We start from the raw sequence: 24,134 nt of genomic DNA on the forward strand, positions 1-24,134 counted from the left end.
AGCACCCGTCACGCGCAAATTCAGCTTTGCGGAAATCACGGGCAAGTTGTCGAAACGCCGATCCCAGATATCGAAGAGGCGCCAATCTTTTTCAGCCTCGTCAGCACCCGTCACGCGCAAACTCAGCTTTGCGGAAATCACGGGCAATTTGTCGAATCGCCGATCTCAGATATCGAAGAGGCGCCAGTCTTTTTCAGCCTCGTCAACACCTGTCACATGCACACTCAGCTTGACGAAAATTACGGACAATTTGTCGAAGATTTCTGATAAAGAAGAAAGCACGTGAAGCCATACTGATCAATCACGCATTGGTTACCGACACGAGTAAAAGAATAATACCTCTATAGGTACTAAAGAATTTCCTATAACTGTCCACCTTCACCCTCCATAGCAAGGCAGACATACATAACCTTTCTTCATCTCCGAGAATGCCTTCCCAACGAAGCCTCTCGAGTTACTCAGTGTTTCTTATTCCTTGGGGTACCTCTGCAAACAAATGACACCAAAGCAAAAGTATCTCATATCACCAGGGTAGAAAGCAAGAGTATCTCATATCATGCGTTCTCCTTGTCCTTTCCTTTGTCCTTGTTCTTACCTACAAAGACAAGGATAAAGAAAACAATATGCCGGAACCTCCACTCAAACTCGGATGCCACATTTGCCTGGAGAACAGATAAGGCAAGTGAAAATGATACCTTGCAGCATATGGAGACAACGTGCAGAAGAAACAAGCAGAGAAGAATGCAGTCTTCACAGTCAGCTCAACAGAAGGAGTCCGAGCTGAGGAACTCAAGAAGCTGCCATATCTGCCTGAAGAAACAAGCAGAGAAGAATGCAGTCTTCACAGTCAGCTCAGTAGAAGGAGTCCAAGCTGAGGAACTCAAGAAGCTGCCACATCTGCCTGAAGAAACAAGCAGAGAAGAATGCAGCCTGCACAGTCAGCTCAGCAGAAGGAGTCTGAGCTGAAGAACTCGAGAAGATGCTACATTCTGCCAGAAGAATAGATAAGACAAGGGAAAATGATACATTGAAGCATGTGGAAACAAGAACAACAAAGCACGTGTCGATTCATCTGCTACTTCTTCAAAATCAAAAGTATCTTATATCATCAGGTTTGCAATCACTCTGGGTGGATGACTCGTTTTGACCCTCAAATTCTTGGGTCGACTTGCTAGGCGTTGTGGGCTGCATGTGCCGTTTCACCACCCTTGGATCAAATCCTTAAAGATTAAGTCACCAACTGGAAGAAGAACCCATCAATCTTGAAGATCATACTGTTGACCAAACTGCTCAGGTGTGAATTAAAAAGATTGAACAAAGCAACAAGCCGTCACCTTCACCTCGTGCCTGCTTGCCATGTGTTCGAGTCAACCTTCAAGAATCAAGCCTCAACGGCCCTTGAAGAAGTTTCCGGCCAAATTCAAGATCAAGCATCGACGGCCCTTGAGGAAATCACAAGTCCGATTCAAGATCAAGCGTCCACCATATTTGAATCAAATCCAGTTCAAGAATAAGCTGTGGAAAATCAACAATTGGAGGAATCCAGAAAATCCTCCAACCCAGTTCAAGATCAAAGGTATGGAAAGTCAACAAGCGCAACAAAATACGTGCCGATTCATCCACTACCAAAGCCAAAGATCATCTACCACATGAAGCTCCTTGTGGTCCAATTTCAACCTTCAAGATCAAGCATCGACGGCCCTTGAAGAAATCTCCAACCCAATTCAAGATCAAGCCTCAACGGCCCTTGAAGAAATCTCCAGCCCAATTCAAGATCAAGCCTCGACGGCCCTTGGATCGACATTTACATTAAGGGACTTCAAAACGCATCTCCTACACGTGACAAGCACATGTATACGACGCGCCTTGAAGTGGGGGCATTTGTAGACATCGAAATTTCGGTAAATAAATGTTGACCGATAAATCAAAGTTTCAACGCTCATGTATTACATAAATTTTACACGTAGCGTGTGTCTAAACAAAAAATCGAAATAAATTAGAAAAGTCATCAAACAGGACACGTGTCAACACCTGGCAGAAACGACTTATTTCATATGGAATATTATATTCAAAATTAGGCCTTGGAAATTTCTATAAATAGAAGGCTAATTCACTCATTTGAGGGGACCAATTCATATTACACCTTGAAGCTCTGAAGCTCTGAAACTCCGAAGCTCTCAAGCATCCAGGTTCCCGAAGAATCAAGAAAGCCTTCTTCGTTCTTCGTTCATCGTTCTTCCAAGATCAAGCCCCGACGGCCCTTGAAGAAAGTGTTCTTCGTTCATCGTTCTTCCAAGATCAAGCCCCAACGGCCCTTTGGATCAACAATCATCCACCAATTCAAGATCAAGCCCCGACGGCCCTTGAAGAAAGTGTTATTCGTTCATCGTTCTTCCAAGATCAAGCCCCAACGGCCCTTTGGATCAACAATCATCCATCAATTCAAGATCAAGCCCCGACGGCCCTTGAAGAAAGTGTTCTTCGTTCATCGTTCTTCCAAGATCAAGCCCCGACGGCCCTTGGATCAACCATCCACCAATTCAAGATCAAGCCCCGACGGCCCTTGAAGAAAGCACCATCGTTCATCATCTGTTCATCCAAGATTAAGCCCCAACGGCCCTTTGGATCAACAACGTCGACAAATCCACACATCCAACCGTTCTTCAAGATCAAGCCCAAAAGCCCTTGAAGATCCGTTCATCACTGTTCTTCAAGATCAAGCTCAAAAGCCCTTGGAGATCCGTTCATCACTGATCTTCAAAGATCAAGCCCAAAAGCCCCTTTGAAGATCCGCTCAAATCCACCTTCAAGATCAAGTCCACGGCCCTTGAAGAACGTTCATCCTTAGATCAAGCCCAACGGCCCTTTGGATCAATCACACATCCACAAATACACACCTTACGGAGATTGAATCAGATGATCAAATTTAAGAGAGATTGTAACCCAAAAACATCAAATACAAATATTTGTTTGTGCACGTTGTTCTTGTCTCTTTCGTTTCAGGAAATTTCCGTGTTCACAGATATTGGGGAGCAAATTCCTCACAAATTTTACGGTTTATACAGTATATATATAAATTGAAGCTTGTTCACTAGATATTACGATCGAAATGTAGACATGGTCTGTGAACTAAAAATTTATAAAAAAATAGTATGAATAATAGTAAAAGCATCCATGCGGTGCTGCAGGTTTTGAAACTGTATAAAACATGTAGAAAGTTTTAAATATAAATGATAAGCCATAGTGCTTATATAAATCTATTTACAACCCTATCTAGAATAAGAAACAATGAGTAGTGTTGAACTTCTTTAATCTAATGGGTTTGTTTCTTCACTTTGTTCCTCCTTTCTCCTGATATGTAGGTGTTTTCATTTATTTGTTAGAAATTGGAAAAATAGAAGTTAATGTGAACAAATGACAGTTGGATTTGTTAAAATAGTTGGATTTGTTAAAGGATCCTCTTGCTAAAGATCAAAACAATAAAAGGACTTACAAAAAGTTAATAAAATGACTTACGCAGTTGATGACTGTTGGCACACCAGGTCCTGCATAGACGAAAACATTAGGCATTATTAACCAAACGTGTAAAGTTTATGTCAAATTTTATATTATGTGTGTTTTGAACTATGAATGATAACGATGAGATAACAAAACATATGCGTGGTTTGAGCTATGGCCTTAAACCTTAAATACTGTATGAATCCAAGTTTTACAAAGTATTCATATTCATACCAATCAATTGAATTATGCTAAAACAAATTTGGTGTTTAAAAAGTGAAATATAAACCCTCATTTTGCAGAATTGTTAACTTAGAAAAACGAATGCATAAATGGACAGATGGTGTTTTAGAGAAAAGTTTCTCTATCTTGCTATTCAACACACAAAATGTCAAATATAAAGTATTTAGCATACTTAAAATGGCTTCCGGAATTGATTTGTTCAATGAGATAATGAGTGAAAGACATAAAAATCAGATTGTACAAAACTTTTTTGTGCATTCATTGGTTCATTGTTAAAAAGATTTGCAGAGAAGAGAGATTTTTACCTTATTTTTTAGAAATGATGGTGGAGCAGCAGATGTCGCAATCTTAGTTATAATTTGACGGTAGGAACTCTTCTATGACGGTCCACATGCGGAACAAAGACTTAATATTAATAAGCATTTGACCAAAGAGCAATCCAATTCAAGTTCAAGGGATTAAATCTGCAACAAAAAACAATAACAAAGCAACCCATAAAGTTATGAAATTAATCCTATGTATTTGAAACTATGTAACAATTTTTACCTTGAGTTTCAAAAATTCGGAATCCAATCAACTTAAAATCCCTAGTATGAAACTAAGAATCCCAATTAAACAAAAATTGACCTAATTAATTGCATATCCTGGAGAGTACTACTCAAATGTTTCATTACAGAAAAGTGGTACTTGAAAAACCTCATATTTAAGAATTGAACTAAGGAGCTGGTTTACGTTGTGAAAGTGAACCGAGAAGTAACTTCTCCATTTCGAGATCAGCAGATCAGAGTTTGGAGCTGTCGGATTCTCTCTGTCTCAATCAACCAAGTTCTCTATTTCAAACTATTCATCAATTACAAATCCAAATACTAAAACTCTTTTAATTTTCCGTGTGTATTCAATGATTTGCTTCCTGTAAAAATAGGAAATATGGAATAATTATTTGGAGATGGAATCATATATAGAGCTAGAAGAGGAAGTAAAGAAGATATGTAAAAGCAAATTAAGAGATCATCATATTACAAAAGCTACAATAGTAAATTAAGAGATCATCATATTTGGAAATAGAGACACGTATAAAGCTGCAAAAAAAAATATTATTACCGACAAAATACTAGAAATTCTAAAGGCTAGGGATTTTCACTTTCTTAGTGAAAAAAAAAAATTGTTTCTGAGAGATATAACCCAAAATCATCTTAGACAGCAAAGAAACATAGGATTGAGAATTCAGACCTTAATTTCCAAAGGGACAAAATTGGGAGACCGCTGTTTAAGGAACAGTGTTTTAGGCAAAAATGAGTTTTAGTTATGTATCAGTATTCAAAATTCTGTAAATTTTTTTACAGAGTTAAGAAAATATAGAAATAGAACTGTTAAATTGAAATCATAAACCCAAAACCCAATCAAATTAAAATTTAAGAATCCCTATTAAACAAAAAGTGATCTAATTAATTGGATATCCTGGCAAATATTGGGTACAAAAAAGAGGAGTTTGTAGCTGTCCTGATTCATACCATTTTAAATTTGACATTAGTTGTAATGATAAAACTCAAATCTCTCCTACGTATGAAAATGTTGAGTAAGTAGCCAAAACAACAGGGCAATCAAGCAAGTGATCACAAGTACAAAAAGTAATTTGTTATGTAAGCAGTGAACATATATATACTGTGAACACGGAAAATTCCTGAAACGAAAGAGACAAGAACAACGTGCACAAACAAATATTTGTATTTTTTGATGGTTTTGGGTTACAATCTCTCTCTAATTTGATCCTCTGATTCGATCTCCGTAAGGTGTTGATTGATATTTCGTTGATCCAATGGCCGTCAAGGTTTGATCTTGGATGAACTGTTGGAAGTTTCTTCAAAGGGCCGTGGGCTTGATCTTTGGAGGTGGATTTGAGCGGATCTTCAAGGAGCCGTTGGGGCTTGATCTTGAGGATGAATGTTTCTTCAAGGGCCGTTTGAGGCTTGATCTTGAATAACGGTGATGAGCGGATCTTCAAGGGCGTTTGGGCTTAATCTTGAAGAACAGTGATGAACGGATCTTCAAGGGCTTTTGGGCTTGATCTTGAAGAACAGTTGGATGTGTGGATTTGTCGACGTTGTTGATCCAAAGGGCCGTTGGGGCTTGATCTTGGATGAACAGATGATGAACGATGGTGCTTTATTCAAGGGCCGTCGAGGCTTGATCTTGAATTGGTGGATGGTTGATCTAAGGGCCGTCGGGGCTTGATCTTGGAAGAACGATGAACGAAGAACGAAGAACACTTTCTTCAAGGGCCGTCGGGGCTTGATCTTGAATTGGTGGATGATTGTTGATCCAAAGGGCCGTTGGGCTTGATCTTGGAAGAACGATGAACGAAGAACACTTTCTTCAAGGGCCGTCGGGGCTTGATCTTGGAAGAACGATGAACGAAGAACGAAGAAGGCTTTCTTGATTCTTCGGGAACGTGGATGCTTGAGAGCTTCGGAGTTTCAGAGCTTCAGAGCTTCAAGGTGTAATATCCATTCCCTCTTAAATGAATGAAATGGGCTTATATTTATAGAATTTTCCAAGGCCTAATTTTGAATATAATATCCCGGATGAAATAAGTCGTTTCTGCTAGGTGTTGACACGTGTCCTATTTGATGACTTTTCCAACTCATTTCAATTTTCGTTGAGTCACACGCTACGTGTAAAATTTATGTAATACATTAGCGTTGACACTTTGATTTATCGGTCAACATTTATTTACCGAAATTTCGATGTCTACAAATGCCCCCACTTCAAGGCACGTCGTATACATGTGCTTGTCACGTGTAGGAGATGCGTTTTGAAGTCCCTTATTATAGATGTCGATCCAAGGGCCATCGAGGCTTGATCTTGAATTGGGCTGGAGATTTCTTCAAGGGCCGTTGAGGCTTGATCTTGAATTGGGCTTGAGATTTCTTCAAGGGCCGTTGAGGCTTGTTCTTGAACTTTTGTTTGAAATTTCTTCAAGGATCGTCGAGGCTTGATCTTGAAGGTTGAAATTGGGCCACAAGGAGCTTCATGTGGTAAATGATTTTTGGCTTTGGTAGTGGATGAATCGGCACGTATTTTGTTGCGCTTGTTGACTTTCCACAGCTTTGATCTTGAACTAGGTTTTGATTCAAGGGTGGTAGACACTTGATCTTGAATCAGACTTGTGATTTCTTCCAGGGCCGTCGATGCTTGATTTCGAATTTGGCTGAAAGCTTCTTCAAGGGCCGTTGAGGCTTGATTCTTGAAGGTTGACTCGAACACATGACAAGCAGGCACGAGGTAAAGGTGACAACCTGTTTCTTTGTTCAATCTTTCTAATTCACACCTGAGCGGTTTGGTCAACGGTATGATCTTCAAGATTGATGAACTCTTCTTCCAGTTGGTGACTTGATCTTTAAGGATTCGATTCAAGGGTGGTGAATCGGCACGTGCAGCCCACAACGCCTAGTAAGTCGACCCAAGAATTTGAGGGTCAAAACGAGTTCTTCATCTCAGACTCTTTCTGCCGAGTTGGCTGTGCATGCTGCATTCTTCTCTGCTTGTTTCTTCAGGCAGATATGGCAGCTTCTCGAGTTCCTCAGTTCGGACTCCTTCTGCTGAGTTGACTGTGCAAACCGCATTCTTCTCTGCTTGTTCCTTCTGCACCTTGTCTCCACATGCTGCAAGGTATCATTTTCACTTGCCTTATCTGTTCTCCAGGCAGATGTGGCAACTTCTTTGGAAGTACAGCAGCAGTGCGAAACGAGTACTCGAGAGCAGTGCTAGGTAGGCAATCAGGGAAGGGTTCCAAGCAGTCGGTTCCTTACCCGAGTTTGAGTGGAAGTTCCGGCATATTGTTTTCTTTATCCTTGTCTTTGTAGGTAAGAACAAGGACAAAGGAAAGGACAGAGAGAACGCATGATATGAGATACTCTTGCTTTCTACCCTGGTGATATGAGATACTTTTGCTTTGGAGTCATTGGCTTGCAGAGGTACCCCAAGGAATAAGGAACACTGAATGACTCGAGAGGTTTCGTTGGGAAAACATTTTTGGAGATGAAGAAATGTTATGTATGTCTGCCTTACTATGTAGGGTGAAGGTAGACAGTTTATAGGAAGTTCTTTAATACTTGTAGAGGTACTATTCTTTCACTCGTGTCGACAACTAACGCGTGATTGAACAGTAAAATTTCACGTGCTTTCTCCTTCACCGAAAAATCTTCGACAAATTGCCCGTGATTTGCGCAAAGTTGAGTGTGCATATGACAGGTGATGACGAGGCTGAAAAGACTGGCGCCTCTTCGATATCTGGGATTGGCGCTTTAACAAATTGCCCGTGATTTCCGCAAAGCTGAGTTTGCGTGTGACGGGTGTTGACGCGTCTGGAAAAGCAAGATGCTTCTCCGATTTCTGAGCTTGCCTCTTCGATTTTTGAATGGCCTCTTCGAATTCTGAGCTCGCCTCTTCGATCTCTGAAATCCCGTCGAGTGCTGATTTTTTATAGAGGCATGCAGTTCGTTTCAAAGCACACTTGAATTTTCGCTTGTGAAAACTCCCCTCTTGCACTTCTAAGATCTTGATTTGTCCGACCTCTTCTTTCTTCAACACTTTGAAAATGTCAGGGCCCTCCGATCGTCGTTTTGACTTGAATCTTGGTGAAGAGGCAGTCCCGCCTTCTCCAGACAACATATGGCGCCCATCCTTCATATCCCCTACTGGTCCTCTTACTGTTGGGGATTCGGTGATGAAGAATGATATGACCGCTGCGGTGGTGGCCCGGAACCTTGTCACTCCCAAAGATAACAGACTACTTTCCAGGCGGTCTGATGAGTTGGCTGTTAAGGAGTCCCTGGCTCTTAGTGTGCAGTGTGCGGGTTCTGTGTCCAACATGGCCCAACGCCTATTTGCTCGAACCCGTCAAGTTGAATCGTTGGCGGCTGAAGTGATGAGTCTCAAACAGGAGATCAGAGGGCTCAAGCATGAGAATAAACAGTTGCACAAGCTTGCACACAACTATGCCACAAACATGAAGAGGAAAATTGACCAGATGCAGGAATCTGATGGTCAGATTTTACTTGATCATCGGAGGTTTGTGGGTTTGTTCCAGCAGCATTTACCTTCGTCTTCTGGGGCTGTACCGACTGCTGAGGCTTCAAACAGCCAACCTCCGACGCCTTCTCTTCCTGGAGCTCTGCCGAGTTGTGAGGCGCCACCTGATCGTCCTTGAAGATCCCCTCTTGTAAACTTGATTTTTTTTTTTTAAGTATGTATAATGCAAATTTATGTAAAATTTCCAGAAAAAATGAATAAAACGGACTTTATTTCTCTCGATGCATTTTTTTTTTTTTTTTTTTGCCGTAAACATGCATAATATTATGCACACACACACATACATACATATTAATTTTTTCACATGGACTGATCCACCATTCCAAAACCTTTTCCCTTTTTTTTTGCATGGTGCTAGCCACCAAGGATCCATTTACTTCTTTATATATATATATATATATATATATTTTTTTTTTTTTCTTTTTCTGCACATGGTGCCAGACGCGCCATTTTTTCTTTCTTTTCTTTTTTTTTTTTTTTTTTTTTTTTTTTTTTTTCACATGGTGCCCATGCACCACTAGAGGCTTTTGATCTGGCTGTTCCCCATCTTTGATCCACCATCCCCTTTTTTATTATATATTTTTTCATATAAAATTGGATGATGGGGTGAGGAATTTGCAGGGATGGAGCCGAGCTTCGGGGAAGAGCTTCTCGACCGGCTAGTCGTTTGACAGCGGTCTTTGAAGTTGGTGGCAGCTGCGAGGCAAGAGACGGAGGAGGTGAAGGTGATCTTGACGTCGGATCCAGCTAGAACCCAGAGCATAGCCACTGAGCCCAACCACCGAACACAGCCGCCGCACACCCGTTGCACTGCTACTGAGCACAACCATGGCGCATCCGTTGCACTGCCACCGAGCACAGCCACAGAGCACCGTTACTGAGCACAGGCACACAGCACAGCCCACTCATCCCTTGGCAGAGATCCAAAGCAAGAAGAAAATTCCAAAAACTGAGGAAAGCTCCTGTTCCTGTCCCAGCGATGATCCTTGTGCCATGGGACCTGGTCCAGGCCGTATGGGTTGGATGGAGCCACATGCGGCATGCCCTGCATCTAGCTTTGGTGCCTCATCTACTGCAAAAAGCAGTGTAGCTGATCATGGAGGAGATCTTGGTGCAGGTGAGTAGAGCCCAGTCCCGCGGGTCCTCCTTGAGCTTGACGAGGATATTCAGAACGACGTCGTCGGAGAGCTTCGAGAACAGGGCTTCGACTATCGGATTACTGATGCGGGCCTGCCGTGAAGGGCTCAATATATGTGGACCCTCATCGTGACAACCAAATCCCAAATTCTCTTGCCATGAAGCAGTACTGCTGCAAAATTGGATCCTCTAGAGGTTTTGCTATTTTCAGACTGTCACCATCTTTGGCACCTATAAATGAAAGACTTTTCGAATAGTAGATCAATTTTACTCCGGCAGCAGTTTTGACGAGGCGAGAGCATGTGGCAAAATTGGCGGCGAGATTGTTGACGGATGTCATTTGGGCGGCGGAGGAGAAAGGCTGGACACTGAGGATAGTGCAAGCAGTGGAAGTGGCGGATGGTACAGACGACATCCGGGCAGAACGGCGAGGAAGTGACCTGGGCAAGTGAACTCAGATCTGGAACCAACCTTGATGTTATCGATGGTATCCGAACTCTCGACCTCGAGAGTGATTGTCTTCCCCGTTAGGGTTTTCACGAAGATCTGCCTGGTTTCAGAAATTGGGGGAAATTGGGGATTTCGGCGGCGCGAGAATGGCTCTGATCTTCAGAGGACGAAGCGGAGAAGAAGCTCGACCGTACTCTTCGATGATATTCGTCAAATCCTCGTCGGACTTTACGGCAATCAAGGTCTCTAAATCTCCGTTCGGCAATGGACACTTCAATTCCACAGAGTAGCCACAGAACTCCTTAAGCTTCTCCACTAACTCTGTACATGTAATGGAGGAATCGACGGCGAGGACGCGGTTGTGGCCGTGATGAAGTGAGTACACGACGGGTTGCCGGATCTCCGGCGAGTATGGGACCATAGCGGTGTCGTAGATCTTAACGGGGCCATCGGCGATGGCGGCGACTAGGAGGGAGTCGTGGGACTCAGACCATGCGACGTCGTATACGCCGTCGGCGGTGTCGTAGGAGACGAGCTCGGTGATTGGTTGGCGGGGTGCGCCGGGGCTCAGAGGAGCTGCTTAACATACTTCCTAGCATTATCACTTCTTTAAAAGACCAAGATCTGATTCATCTGGTGAACCTAGGAGCCCATTTATAAGACTCGACTGCTGAACATAGTTTTTACCGGGAAACAGTGGTTCCCTCCTAAGAATCTCCATGACGATGCACCCTAATGACCAAATATCAATTGCTCCGGTGTATTCTGAACAGTTGAGTAGTAACTCAGGGGCTCGATACCAACGAGTTACAACATATTCTGTCATGAAATCTGTCTCTGATGTAGTTCTTGCAAGCCCAAAGTCACAAATCTTAAGGTCACAATTTGCACTGAGAAGCAGGTTGCTTGGTTTCAGATCGCGGTGCAAAACATTTGCAGAGTGTATGTACTTCAATCCTCGCAGTAATTGATACAGGAAATATTGACAGTGATCATCTATCAAAGCCTGGCTGGAGTTTATTATCTGATTCAAGTCAGTGTCCATCAATTCATACACAATGTAAATATCATTGAACTTTTCCCTATCTGCCGGCCTTATGATGTCCTTAATTTTGATAACATTGTCATGATCCATATGGCAAAGGAGTTCTATCTCTCGAAGCGTCTTCTTCGCATCAATCCTATAGTCAAATGCATTCCCAATCTTCTTGACTGCAACTTCTTCCTTTGTCTCAGAGTTTGTTGCACAGCAAACGATGCCATAAGCACCGCGACCGACTGGGTGAATAGGAGGAGCATACTTGGCGGAGACTTCAAAGAGATTACCCAGAATGTTGTACTGTAAATACTTGCCTCCATACAGAGGAATCCCTTCTTTTTGCGAACCCTCCATCTCTTTCTTCCTTCCTCTTAATCCTCTTACAGAAAGAAAATGAAGAAAGCCCTGCGGAGTTCTCAAGCTGACAAACGCAGAAGAGAGAGATGGAAATGGAAAGGGTGGGCCTGTGAAATTGAAGGGATACCTGGGCCTGTGGCTTGAGGGAGTTCATGGGCTGCAGAGAAAGCGAGCTGCTGGGATGAAGATGGTACTGTGCTCCCGAGGTGGGGTCCAAGATAGGAATGAAAGGTCTTGATGACTCGACGTGTGCTTCATGGCCCATTTCAGCGCCTCTGCTGCTGTGGTTCAAATGGGCTTCGTGCCGGGCCTGACTGTCGGGTTAGGCGTTGAAGAAGATTTGAAATGAGGATGAGAACGGAGCAGAAGCAGGACTTGATTCTTTTGGACCTCACAGAGCGTAGCAGAGACTATGCCTTCTTCACGCGAAGCTCAATCAGCAATGCAAATGATAGCAACCGCTTCACATTTACATATATATATATATATAACATATGTATTTTTTTTCTCTTTTTTTTTTTTGTACAAAGAAATTGTAATAGCATCAAAAACTTTTAATTAAATCTTTATTCCTTATTTTGGTGTGACTGAACTCAAATTTTGAATATTCGAGCTGCCTACGTACCCCTCCAAAGAAGAGATCAAGTCGTAACGTAGTTCAAATACATACATATTTTTGGTATTTTCTTTTTGTGCCGTTTGCAGTTTTAACTCATGCAGGCAAGGAGTGTTGGTGTTGTTTGCAGTTTCAACTCGTGCAGACAAGGAGCATTTGGTGCCGTGTTGCAGTTTCAGCTCGTGCAGGCAAGGAGCGTTGATGTTGCCTTTTATGCTCGTGCAGACCAGGAGCGTTGGTGTTGCCTTTTTATGCTCGTGCAGACCAGGAGCGTTGTGCCATGCAGTTTAGGCTCGTGCAGGCAAGGAGTCTTGTGTCCTACAGTTTAGGCTCGTGCGGACAAGGAGCTATTGGTGTTGCCTTATATGCTCGTACAGACCAGGAGCATTGGTGTTGCCTTTTATGCTTGTGCAGACCAGGAGCGTTGGTGTTGCCTTTTATGCTCGTGCAGACCAGGAGCGTTGTGCCATGCAGTTTAGGCTCGTGCAGGCAAGAAGCCATTGGTGTTGCCTTTTATGCTCGTACAGACCAGGAGCATTGGTGTTGCCTTTTATGCTTGTGCAGACCAGGAGCGTTGGTGTTGCCTTTTATGCTCGTGCAGACCAGGAGCGTTGTGCCATGCAGTTTAGGCTCGTGCAGGCAAGAAGCCATTGGTGTTGCCTTTTATGCTCGTACAGACCAGGAGCATTGGTGTTGCCTTTTATGCTCGTGCAGACCAGGAGCATTGGTGTTGCCTTTTATGCTCGTGCAGACCAGGAGCGTTGGTGTTGCCTTTTATGCTCGTGCAGACCAGGAGCGTTGGTGTTGCCTTTTATGCTCGTGCAGACCAGGAGCGTTGTGCCATGCAGTTTAGGCTCGTGCAGGCAAGGAGCCTTGTGTCATACAGTTTAGGCTCGTGCGGACAAGGAGCTTTGGTTCGTGCAGTTTAGGCTCATGCGAACAAGGAGCATTTGTTCGTCAAGCGATCTGAGAGAGTCGTTCCTCGCAATCTTCGTAGCAAGGAGCCTTGACCGAGTGATTGAAGAAGTCTTCGGGTAAGAAGTCGCGCATCGTGATGGCAACGGACGATCTTTGTGTCGCAATTTCATCATATTCAACACGTTCACGTTGCTTTGAAGGTTGACAAGAGCTGCTTTGCCCCCTTTCCGATTGGCGGACTTGTGGAGGAGACGTATGCTTCTTGTGCAATTTCTTAGGAGTGACTTGAGTCCATCCTTCAATTTTGCTTGTCTTGGAGGATGCCCCCAGCGGTTGAGGTGAAAACTTCGAGTCGGAAGAGTCAGAAGTGATGGTGGTATAGTTTGACTTCACCACATCGTCAAGATCTAGCTCGATGATTCCTTTTTGAGCCAGCTTCATGATAAGATCTTTCAGCACGAAGCACTTTTCTGTCGGATGACTGATGAAGCGGTGGAATTTACAGTACCTTGGACTGTCGGTGCGATTCATCTCTTCTGGCCGTCTGCACTCAGGCAAGCCGATCACCTTCTTTTCCAGCAAGTCTTCTAACATGGCAACCACATCAGAGTCGGGGAATGGATAAGTTTTCTCCTCGAGCTCCTTCAAAGTGCGTCTACGCATCTCTTGATCACGAAAGCCTTCGGCTTGAATCGCCTTGCCTCGTGTGGAGATTTTGACAGGAGATGTGTTGACCGTCATCGCTTCCTTGGTGGGTTTCCATGCAACCTTTTCCACCTTTGTCTCAAGAACTTTATCATTCTTGTAGTTGGCGATTGGTTCCTTCTTCCCATGATGGGCGATGCTCAACTCCATATCATGGGCGCGAGTGGCCAATTCCTCGAAGGTCCGTGGTTTAATGCTTTGAAGGATGTATTGCAAACCCCATTGCATGCCTTGGATGCACATCTCGATTGAAGAGGTTTCCGAGAGCCTGTCTTTACAGTCGAGGCTTAGAGTGCGCCATCTGTTGATGTAGTCAATGACTGGCTCGTCTTTCCACTGCTTTGTGCTCGTTAGCTCTAGCATGCTCACAGTGCGGCGGGTGCTATAGAAGCGGTTGAGGAATTCCCGCTCTAATTGTTCCCAGCTGTTGATGGACTCAGGCTCTAGGTCTGTGTACCACTCAAAGGCGTTTCCTTTCAGCGAGCGCACAAACTGCTTGGCGAGGTAATCCCCTTCGGTTCCTGCGTTGTTGCAAGTTTCAACGAAGTGGGCAACGTGCTGTTTCGGGTTTCCCTTTCCATCAAATTGCATGAACTTTGGTGGTTGATAACCCATCGGCATCCTTAAGGCGTCGATCTTCTTTGAATACGGCTTTGAGTACAACCCGGAGGTATTTGAGCTCCCTTCGTACTGTGCCTTGATGGTGTTGGTGATCATCTCTTGCAGCTGCTGGATAGAAAGAGATCCCATGAGTGCCGCTGCTTGGTCTGGCTCCGGCTTCGCATCGTTTTTCTCCACCTGAGGCTCATCTTCTTCGTCATCTCTTCTTTTTAGTGGATCATTCTCTGGGTCGGGTTTATCGCCGTCCTGCGCCTCTAGTCGATTGACGAGTGCTGCAATTTGCAAGTCTTTTTCTTCCACAGTTCGGGTTAGCCTTGCGATTGCTTCATTCATTTGAGCCAGTTGTTCTTCAACGGAGGTAACGCCGATAGTCATGACTTGTGCGACCAATAGACGTGACTTTCCTTTAGACATCCAGGATGCTGATGAAGAACGTCGTTGGCTGCTTTGGGATGTCATCTTGTGCGCCCCAACATCGTGCTTCGGTGCCCCCAGTGAGGTCAGGTTGATGACATACTCACACCTTGGATGCTCCCCTTGCTCTTTTAGCGGCACCAATTTTGAAGTGGCATGTTGAAGAGCGGTTGTGGCGCCAATGGATTGTTCGTTTGCAGCAGAAGTGCTTAGGATCCTTCCCTCAGTGGTTGCAAGAACGGCTTGTCCCTTGCTTGATGCCATTGACTTTGAGGTGTGCTTGGATTCCTTGAACGGAGAAAGAGATGAGAGGTAGAGATTGTCCCACTGGGCGTGCCAATTTGTGAACACGGAAAATTCCTGAAACGAAAGAGACAAGAACAACGTGCACAAACAAATATTTGTATTTTTTGATGGTTTTGGGTTACAATCTCTCTCTAATTTGATCCTCTGATTCGATCTCCGTAAGGTGTTGATTGATATTTCGTTGATCCAATGGCCGTCAAGGTTTGATCTTGGATGAACTGTTGGAAGTTTCTTCAAAGGGCCGTGGGCTTGATCTTTGGAGGTGGATTTGAGCGGATCTTTAAGGAGCCGTTGGGGCTTGATCTTGAGGATGAATGTTTCTTCAAGGGCCGTTTGAGGCTTGATCTTGAATAACGGTGATGAGCGGATCTTCAAGGGCGTTTGGGCTTAATCTTGAAGAACAGTGATGAACGGATCTTCAAGGGCTTTTGGGCTTGATCTTGAAGAACAGTTGGATGTGTGGATTTGTCGACGTTGTTGATCCAAAGGGCCGTTGGGGCTTGATCTTGGATGAACAGATGATGAACGATGGTGCTTTATTCAAGGGCCGTCGAGGCTTGATCTTGAATTGGTGGATGGTTGATCTAAGGGGCCGTCGGGGCTTGATCTTGGAAGAACGATGAACGAAGAACGAAGAACACTTTCTTCAAGGGCCGTCGGGGCTTGATCTTGAATTGGTGGATGATTGTTGATCCAAAGGGCCGTTGGGCTTGATCTTGGAAGAACGATGAACGAAGAACACTTTCTTCAAGGGCCGTCGGGGCTTGATCTTGGAAGAACGATGAACGAAGAACGAAGAAGGCTTTCTTGATTCTTCGGGAACGTGGATGCTTGAGAGCTTCGGAGTTTCAGAGCTTCAGAGCTTCAAGGTGTAATATCCATTCCCTCTTAAATGAATGAAATGGGCTTATATTTATAGAATTTTCCAAGGCCTAATTTTGAATATAATATCCCGGATGAAATAAGTCGTTTCTGCTAGGTGTTGACACGTGTCCTATTTGATGACTTTTCCAACTCATTTCAATTTTCGTTGAGTCACACGCTACGTGTAAAATTTATGTAATACATGAGCGTTGACACTTTGATTTATCGGTCAACATTTATTTACCGAAATTTCGATGTCTACATATACATCTCGAAATGAAAATTTCACCTGGTGATCCAACCTAGTAGCATCAAAGTAAACTTTCACTCTGCACTCCAACCGTCTCATTCTTTCTTCCTGCTAGTTTTCAAACAAATATGTAGAGTAGACTGAATGAGTAAAACAATAGATTACCACAATCAAAAAAACAATTAGAAGTAAGATATACATGAACAATTAGGAGTAAGATATAGATGAACAATGGATGAATAGTGAATATGTGATATTTACCAACAAACTAAGATAAAGAGTTCATTTTACGATAATTATTCATAAGCAATATCCTTACTGCATTATTGGTTAGAAGAAAAAAAAAAGAAAATAACGATTAATATTATTTGCAATTCTTACTCTTTTTACCTAATCATTTACCGGATCCATAAGGGGGAAAAAACATTTTTACTTCTCTCATCGCATATATTTGGATTTCACCTCATCCAAGCAAACGAACTAATCAGTATTATATTTTTTCAGTATGCTAACACCAATCTGAAAAAGAAAAAGATAATCTAGTTGACAAATTTAAATTCAATTTTTATATTTCAATATATTTGTTTGTCAATATGACATCCAGTCCCAAAATTCATTATATTTTATTTTTAATAGTAATGAAATTATCAAAATGCCCCTAAGATGTCAAGTAGGCCTTCCATGTGAATCTCAGTTTTCCTTTCACGTTTCCACTCTTATTGTACAACTTTCGAATGGTACTCACTTTTACAAACACGTGGCCGTAGACAGAATTCAATTTGAAATTATATTGAACAAGTTATGTCTAATACTGTGTAAAAATACATGAGGCAAATGAATTTCTCCTTGTGCAACGCGCACCATTGCATGGGTTCTATCTGGAGCACAAAATAGGACAGAGATCCCAACCGAATCTTATCCCATCAAATTCTAAGGATTCAGAAATTCAGAATGTTAAAATTTAATCAAATGACTACAAACAGAAAAACTTTTATAAAAGTGATAATAATTATAGTTATTAAATCAAATTTCAAAGATCCGAATCTTCAAATTCTTAGGATTTGATGGGAAGATCCGGCTGGGATCTTTGTCCCGTAAAATAAGCCTTTGTGCAATGTAAAAACTTGCATGAACTGACTGATTTGACTAAAGAGAAGCAAGTGGCCATTAATTAATATTTTATTGGGTTTAATTTAAATAAAATAAAAAATCCGATGCTGGATTTCGTACAATGGGTCTGCATGAGGAATTGCTTGGCTTTATTGAAGGCAAGTGGATGATTTAATATTGTTTTGTTTGAGTTTTGAGAACCCCACTTTCTACACTCCATCAGACACCATTAGTCAAATTTTTAATCTAAAATTTAAATTTGATAATTTATATAGTATTTTGACATATTTTCATGTTTTGTTCTTCATCTAATATGTCAAATTAAAATACTGTTTTGTTACATTATTATTTTTTCTTAATTTCTGTCTAATACTTGCTGATTTGTCCCAAGACGACTTACTACGATCTCCATCTAAACTCTTTGTTGCTCCCTACCAAGAACCATTATCACTAACCGGGGTTATACTTGCTGATCTGTCTTATACTTGCTGACTTCTGGGTTTTGCAACAATCCCCTTTTCGAGAATCGCACATTACGAACCGGTCGAAAACCGAACCAAATGTGACAACCCATAATTTTTTTCACCAAACCCAGATGTGGATTTTGTGAGTTTGATCGGACTAAAGGTTTATTGGGGGTTTTGGATGAGACCCAATTTGTAAAGATTGAAACTTTGAGGTGTGAAACAATTTGGGTCTCGAACAAACCTTAATTGCCAAGGGAAATGCTTGGCCTTTTGCTAAATTCGCATACATTGCATTCACTGTTTCAAAAAGAATCAGAAAACTGAATCCGAAAACATAAAAGGGGGTACAGAGAAAGAACAAAAACCTGATTCAGAAACGATTTCTGAAGAAATTGGAGGCCTTTTGATTCCCTGTGAAGCTTATCCGCAGTTCAAACGACATCGTATTGCTGAACGGTTCCAGCCATCACTATTAAGCTTTACTGGACAGTGAGGATGGCGGGGAGGTTAACGGCAGCCTTGGAAGATAAGATACTGTAAGCTGCTATACGACGTCGTACTCTAGAACCTACGACGACCCGACTGACATGGATTCGGATGGATGATATTTGGTGGTGGTCGTTGGGTGGTGGTGGTTGAAGCTCAGAAGCCAAACCAACTTTACCGTTTGAACAATCAAATAATAAATGACATTAAAATATTAATAAAAAAATTCATAATTAATAAAAAAAATTTGAAACAGCTGTCAAATTTGACATCAATACCCTTTGCTGCCATTTCATGTCATGCCATATAAGATTTGGCATTTCGGTTGGAAACAATAGTGGCTTCTTTTTTTACTATTATAGCTTATGTGGATAATTTAACATCTCATTTGGAAATGCTAATTAACTTTCTACTGTTAACTATCTCTCACTTCTCTCTCTTCCCACACACTTGCGCTCATTTCTCCTTCTTTCTTTTCTTTCCATTTAGGCATCTGTAAACACGGAAATTCATGTGATGAACGATACAAGAACACGTGTACAAAATAATATTTGTATTGATGATTTAGGGGTTACAATCTCTTCTACAAATTTAGCCTCTGATTCTATCTTTGTAATGGATGGATTTGATGTTGTTGATCCAAAGGGCCATCGAGGCTTGATCTTGGGATAAACAGTTGTGCAGATTTGTTGACATCGTTGATCCAAAGGGCCGTCGGGACTTGATCTAGGGATGAACGAATGATGAATGATGAACACTTTCTTCAAAGACTGTCGGGGCTTGATCTTGAATTAGTGGAAGTTCTTCAAGGATCGTTGGGGCTTGATCTTGAAGGAGGATTTTGACGAAGAACAAAGAGGGCTTTCTTGATCCTTCGGGATTTGCTTGGAAGCTTTGGAATTTCAAAGCTTCAAGGTTTTGGTATAAGGTGAATGGTTATGAATTGGTCTCCTAAAATGAAAGCCTTGACCTCCTATTTATAAAATTCCAAAACTTGATTTTTTGGATTTAAATAATCAGATGAAATCAATCATTTCTGTTAGGTGTTGACACGTGTCCTGTTTGATGACTTTTCCGATTTATTTTGACTTTTCGTTTAGTCACATGCTATGTGTAAAATTTATGTGACACATGAACGTTGAAATTTTAATTATTGATCAACATTTATTTCACCTAATTTTCGATGTCTACATTATCGTTTGGTATGCAAAGGGACGGGACGGAACAGAATAGGATGGGACGGGACTGAACGGAGAGGGAGCAAAGATGCCCTCGGATGGAAACAAGGAGGAAGAAGAAGGAGACAGAGAGATTATAATTTTGTGTTCCATGGATTTGGAACGAGTCATTCCAAAGGGTGAGGCGGAACGAAAATTCACCCAAAATTCGTCCTATGGAACAGCGCGTTCTACCCGTTTTAGGCGCATCAAATGTGGGATGGAATGCCTCGTTCCACTCCGTTCCGTCCCGTCCCACATACCAAACGGTACCTTAACTCTTTCTTCTGTAAACCGAAGACGCCTTACCCCGCTTTCTCCCTCAGCTTTGTGCACATTGCATGGAAGGTGCAGCAGCACCAATCCAACATCACCATCGCCACTCCAGCGAGCTCCACAGGAAATGCTAAACCAAACCAGACCACCATGTAATATATATATATCTCACTCTACCACTCTCCCTTCTCTATGAAATCACCAACGCCACCTCACCTCACCGACTTCGATGACGTCGCTGCGTCCACTCTTTCCTGTGAATCAGCACCACCATCATCACTTCATTCATTTTCTCAAACCGAGGCCAAAATCCTTGAATCTCGACAGTGACAGAGACCAATGTACACTTCCCCTCCGACGAACCACCGGTGAGTTTCGATGATTCCGAGCAAGGTAAGGTTTAGACCACCTATTTTTGCCTCCCTCGTCTCATTTTAAAGACGATTGACTCCTTAAACATGAGTTTTGGTAGTGTTATTGCAAAAAGCATCTCGAGGAAATTTTTTCCTAGATTATGTCGAAGGACCCGCGTGGTTGCAGGTATTTTCCGACCAACTCTAGCCACAGCTTAGCCCCAGTTAGGTATATTTATGTTCCTTACCTCTTGAGCTTTATCTTGGCTTTTGAATCTATGAATTTGGTTGAGAAATGAACCTGTACAAAAAAAAAAAAAAAAAAAAAAAAAGGTCTTCATCCCAGACCTTCGGCCCAACCCAGCCCAAACCTTTGGGGCAACCCGCGAGTCCAAACGAGTCAACCCGATCCGATTGAAAAACAAAGGGCCCAAACCCATGACCGTCCAACCCGGATATGGATCCGAACCCAGGATCTGGCCTAGCCCAAATTTTAAATGCATTCTGGAATATTCCAAAAATTCTTGGAATATTCCTTGTGTTGACTTTTACGAAATTTTTTCGGAAACCCTTCTAGTCTAACTTCGACGTCCCGAGTCCGTTTTTGACATCTATTTAGTGAAATTGCAAAGTTTTAACGTAGTTGACCATCGGGGCAGCTTGATTGACTTTATACAAAATTTGCACAGGGCCCCTCTTAGCGTATAACGTTCAGATTCTGAATCCGTACTCCGTTTTTCCAAATTTAGTTGTTTAAGTTGAGTTTTACTAATAGGTTCTAATATTATGCTTAGATGCGATTACTATCGGAGACTTCAACTTTCCTAGCTCGAATAGATGTGACATCGCAAGTATTTTTTAGTGAGTCTTTTCGTTTTTACATATATATATATATATGCTGATGTGATTTTTCTCCGACAAGTGCTTTTATATATTATGATGTGATATGTCATGTTTAGCTTTACAAATAGACTTTTCGTACACTTAATGTTGTTAATATTATTTGTGAGCATAAACTTATGGCATGACATCCTTACGTTTTATCTGCTCATTATTACATGTTTGCACGGTGTCTCTTAGTTATTTGTATTGTCCTAGGCCAAGGACTAGCTTCACGTGTAGTTCACATGCACCGTTTACATTCGCTTTGGATCTAGAGTTAGGTGCCAGCATGTCATTTTGTGTGATGTTTTGGACTCGTATGTGAAGCGTCTAGCGCAACTCACCTGATGTAGTACTAGAATGTAAAACATACACACAACCTATTCCATTGTTTGAATATCTATGCAGTGGACTTGTGTGCCTACATAAATTAATGAGCATTGATTTCTTAGAATAACAAATTGAGATTAATGTTGAGATATCTTGTTGTTGTACCCTACATCTTTGACTCACTTCTGTTGCAGGGTACCTATTATATACTATTATTATAATATTTTTTAGAAACCATATACTTGCTTTATAGTGAGGGGTTACACTTTTCGAAAAAGTTTTACAAAACTTTATTTTTAAGCCCACTCACCAGTGTTTTTCGCCCCTCTAGGATTTTAGTGGCAGAGGTTTCGTGACGACGAGGAATGTTGGTATAAGTTGTCATGCATGAGACTTCTCCTTTCGGTATAAATGTCCTTACACTTATTTTACTGCAATTTATCTATTATCTAACATCACTTGTGTGATATGGGTTCAATCCTGCTCGCACTCTAAATTAGTCACTTTTAGTTTTTAATTTATTCACATTTTCCACATCAATACACTTTATGGCTTTATCACATTCGAGGTGTCGGCCAGCACATCGCGATTCGGGTGTCCAGGTGGACATTCCGGGTCAGGGTGTGTCAGTTTGGTATCAGAGCATAGGTTAGGCAGTATCACAATCATCACACGGCTCTTGAATTCTAGCGTCATAATTATGCCACCTCGTCGAACACGAAATATGACAGCTTTTTATGACTTTTGGGCAACTTGGAATGACTATCGCTGATATTTTTCTATGACTTACCGACATTCTAAAAGAACGCTTTGGTGACCGCCATTAGACTTTTAAGCGAAGAACCTCCTTGCTAAGGAAACACCCGAATTAAAGACGCTTTGTTGACCCTGAAGTAGGGTAGTCGTATCGATAATTGTGCAACATCGGAAATTTATCAATTAATCACAACTACAATCCAACCATCGTTACCAACCCTTCTTTGTTAGGAAACCACAAGTGCTTTCATCCTTGGCAGTCTTTATTTAATATGCCACCTCCCAAAAATTTCTCAAGGTTTTGCTTCACCTCGAAGTTATGAAAATGTCTCAAATAACTATGTTAGTGTTGATGTGGTTGCACTTAATGGAAGAACATCTAGAGGACATTCACATTTGGTCCCCGACAACGTCAATCTTTCAAACATAGCAGTTACGATTCCGGATTTTCAAGAGGAATATCAATTTTCAATAAATCCCATTCTAAGGTAAAGTTAACCACAATTCCCATTCTTGAGCTTAGGGTAGTTTCACAAACACTAGTTTCCATAATTACATACCAAAAACAATAGTCAGTGTTCCCAAAAGCGTCAAAATCACCTCATAGGAACAACCTTCCTAGAAAATCTTACTTACTCTCTTGACCATGCCTTAGGTAGTAGCCAACCTAGGTGACGCTAATTGTCACCAGAACGAGATTGTCCTGTATCTGGGAGTTATGAACCAGTATCTAGGCGGTATGATTTCTTTATATTGAAAATACAATGCGGTGTATAGTTATCATACCTCATTGCTAGGACACCGGTTTATTGTTCCAATGAGTCATACATTACTAGAATACCATAGAAACGCTAGGTAGCGACACCACCGAAGACAATTAAGGCTAACGGAACCACAATTATGGAAACTTAGGAGCAAGCCATGCATGAGAACAGCAAACCCGTAGTCATGACAACGACATTAACCACCAATTAGTTATATTATCCTTGTTTGCTCAAATACTTCAATCACATGGTACCTTAGTCGGGTGCGTCTCGCCAATTCCAATGCCACAAGGCAAGTTTATTATGCCAGTACGAGTGTAGTGATTGCACCATTTCCATTACCAATCTGGTAATGTTAGTTAATCTTATTTTATTCGATATCGTGGAATTCCACGTAATCTAAGAGATGGATCGACTGTATTATTATTATTCCTTTGGTGGAGCATCGACCGAAAGTAGTCATTTTTTTACGACTTGTCATCCCTGTGGTCACCTCCATAGGCAAACATCAGAAAATGAAGCATGAATTAATTCTCGTTATGAAGGTGAATTTTTTTAAGAAAATATGGTGAAGGCTTTTAGCACTTGTTGTAGAGGAAGATGACGATCCAGTACAGCTGGAATTTGTGAACCTAGTCAAACTAAATTCTTGATGTCATTCCTAAATATCTATTTGTGATACCACTAGATTGAGATGTGTGAGGCACCATTGATCTACGTCCAAGTATAACACCTATTTTCCTTGAACCTTCATCGTGGAGACTTTTGCTTCCATTCATGAAGAGCAAAGACTGAACCTTAAGATTGTACATTATTTACTAGCAATTCAATTGGGCGATGATTAAAAACCGTTAATCCATGTCTTGAATTGATCTTTCTGACTAACTCTATGGAACCTGAGCTTTCTTCGAGATCGATCTGAATTTTGGTTGCGACCGGCTGAAGATAAAAAATGAAGATGTTCCTAAGACTACGCTTAAGACT

General features: G+C 41.8%; 1 protein-coding gene and 1 long non-coding RNA gene across 2 annotated transcripts; both read right to left on the reverse strand.

Annotated features, from left to right (window-relative positions):
- Window positions 1–4,241: 4,241 nt before the first annotated feature.
- Window positions 4,242–18,759, reverse strand: LOC114826519 (uncharacterized). Its single transcript, XR_003775339.2, has 3 exons — window positions 18,452–18,759; window positions 16,549–16,617; window positions 4,242–4,651 (listed from the first exon to the last, which is right to left on the reverse strand). It is a non-coding gene; the product is annotated as an uncharacterized lncRNA (long non-coding RNA).
- LOC139198383 (mitogen-activated protein kinase homolog NTF6-like) lies at window positions 11,006–11,914 on the reverse strand. The gene has a single exon (XM_070827029.1). It carries the CDS (start codon window positions 11,810–11,812, stop codon window positions 11,021–11,023), a length of 792 nt encoding a protein of 263 aa, XP_070683130.1. The 5' UTR covers window positions 11,813–11,914; the 3' UTR covers window positions 11,006–11,020.
- Window positions 18,760–24,134: the final 5,375 nt, after the last annotated feature.

Source organism: Malus domestica, chromosome 08 (genome assembly GCF_042453785.1).
Source record: "Malus domestica chromosome 08, GDT2T_hap1".
Classification (NCBI taxonomy): domain Eukaryota; kingdom Viridiplantae; phylum Streptophyta; class Magnoliopsida; order Rosales; family Rosaceae; genus Malus; species Malus domestica.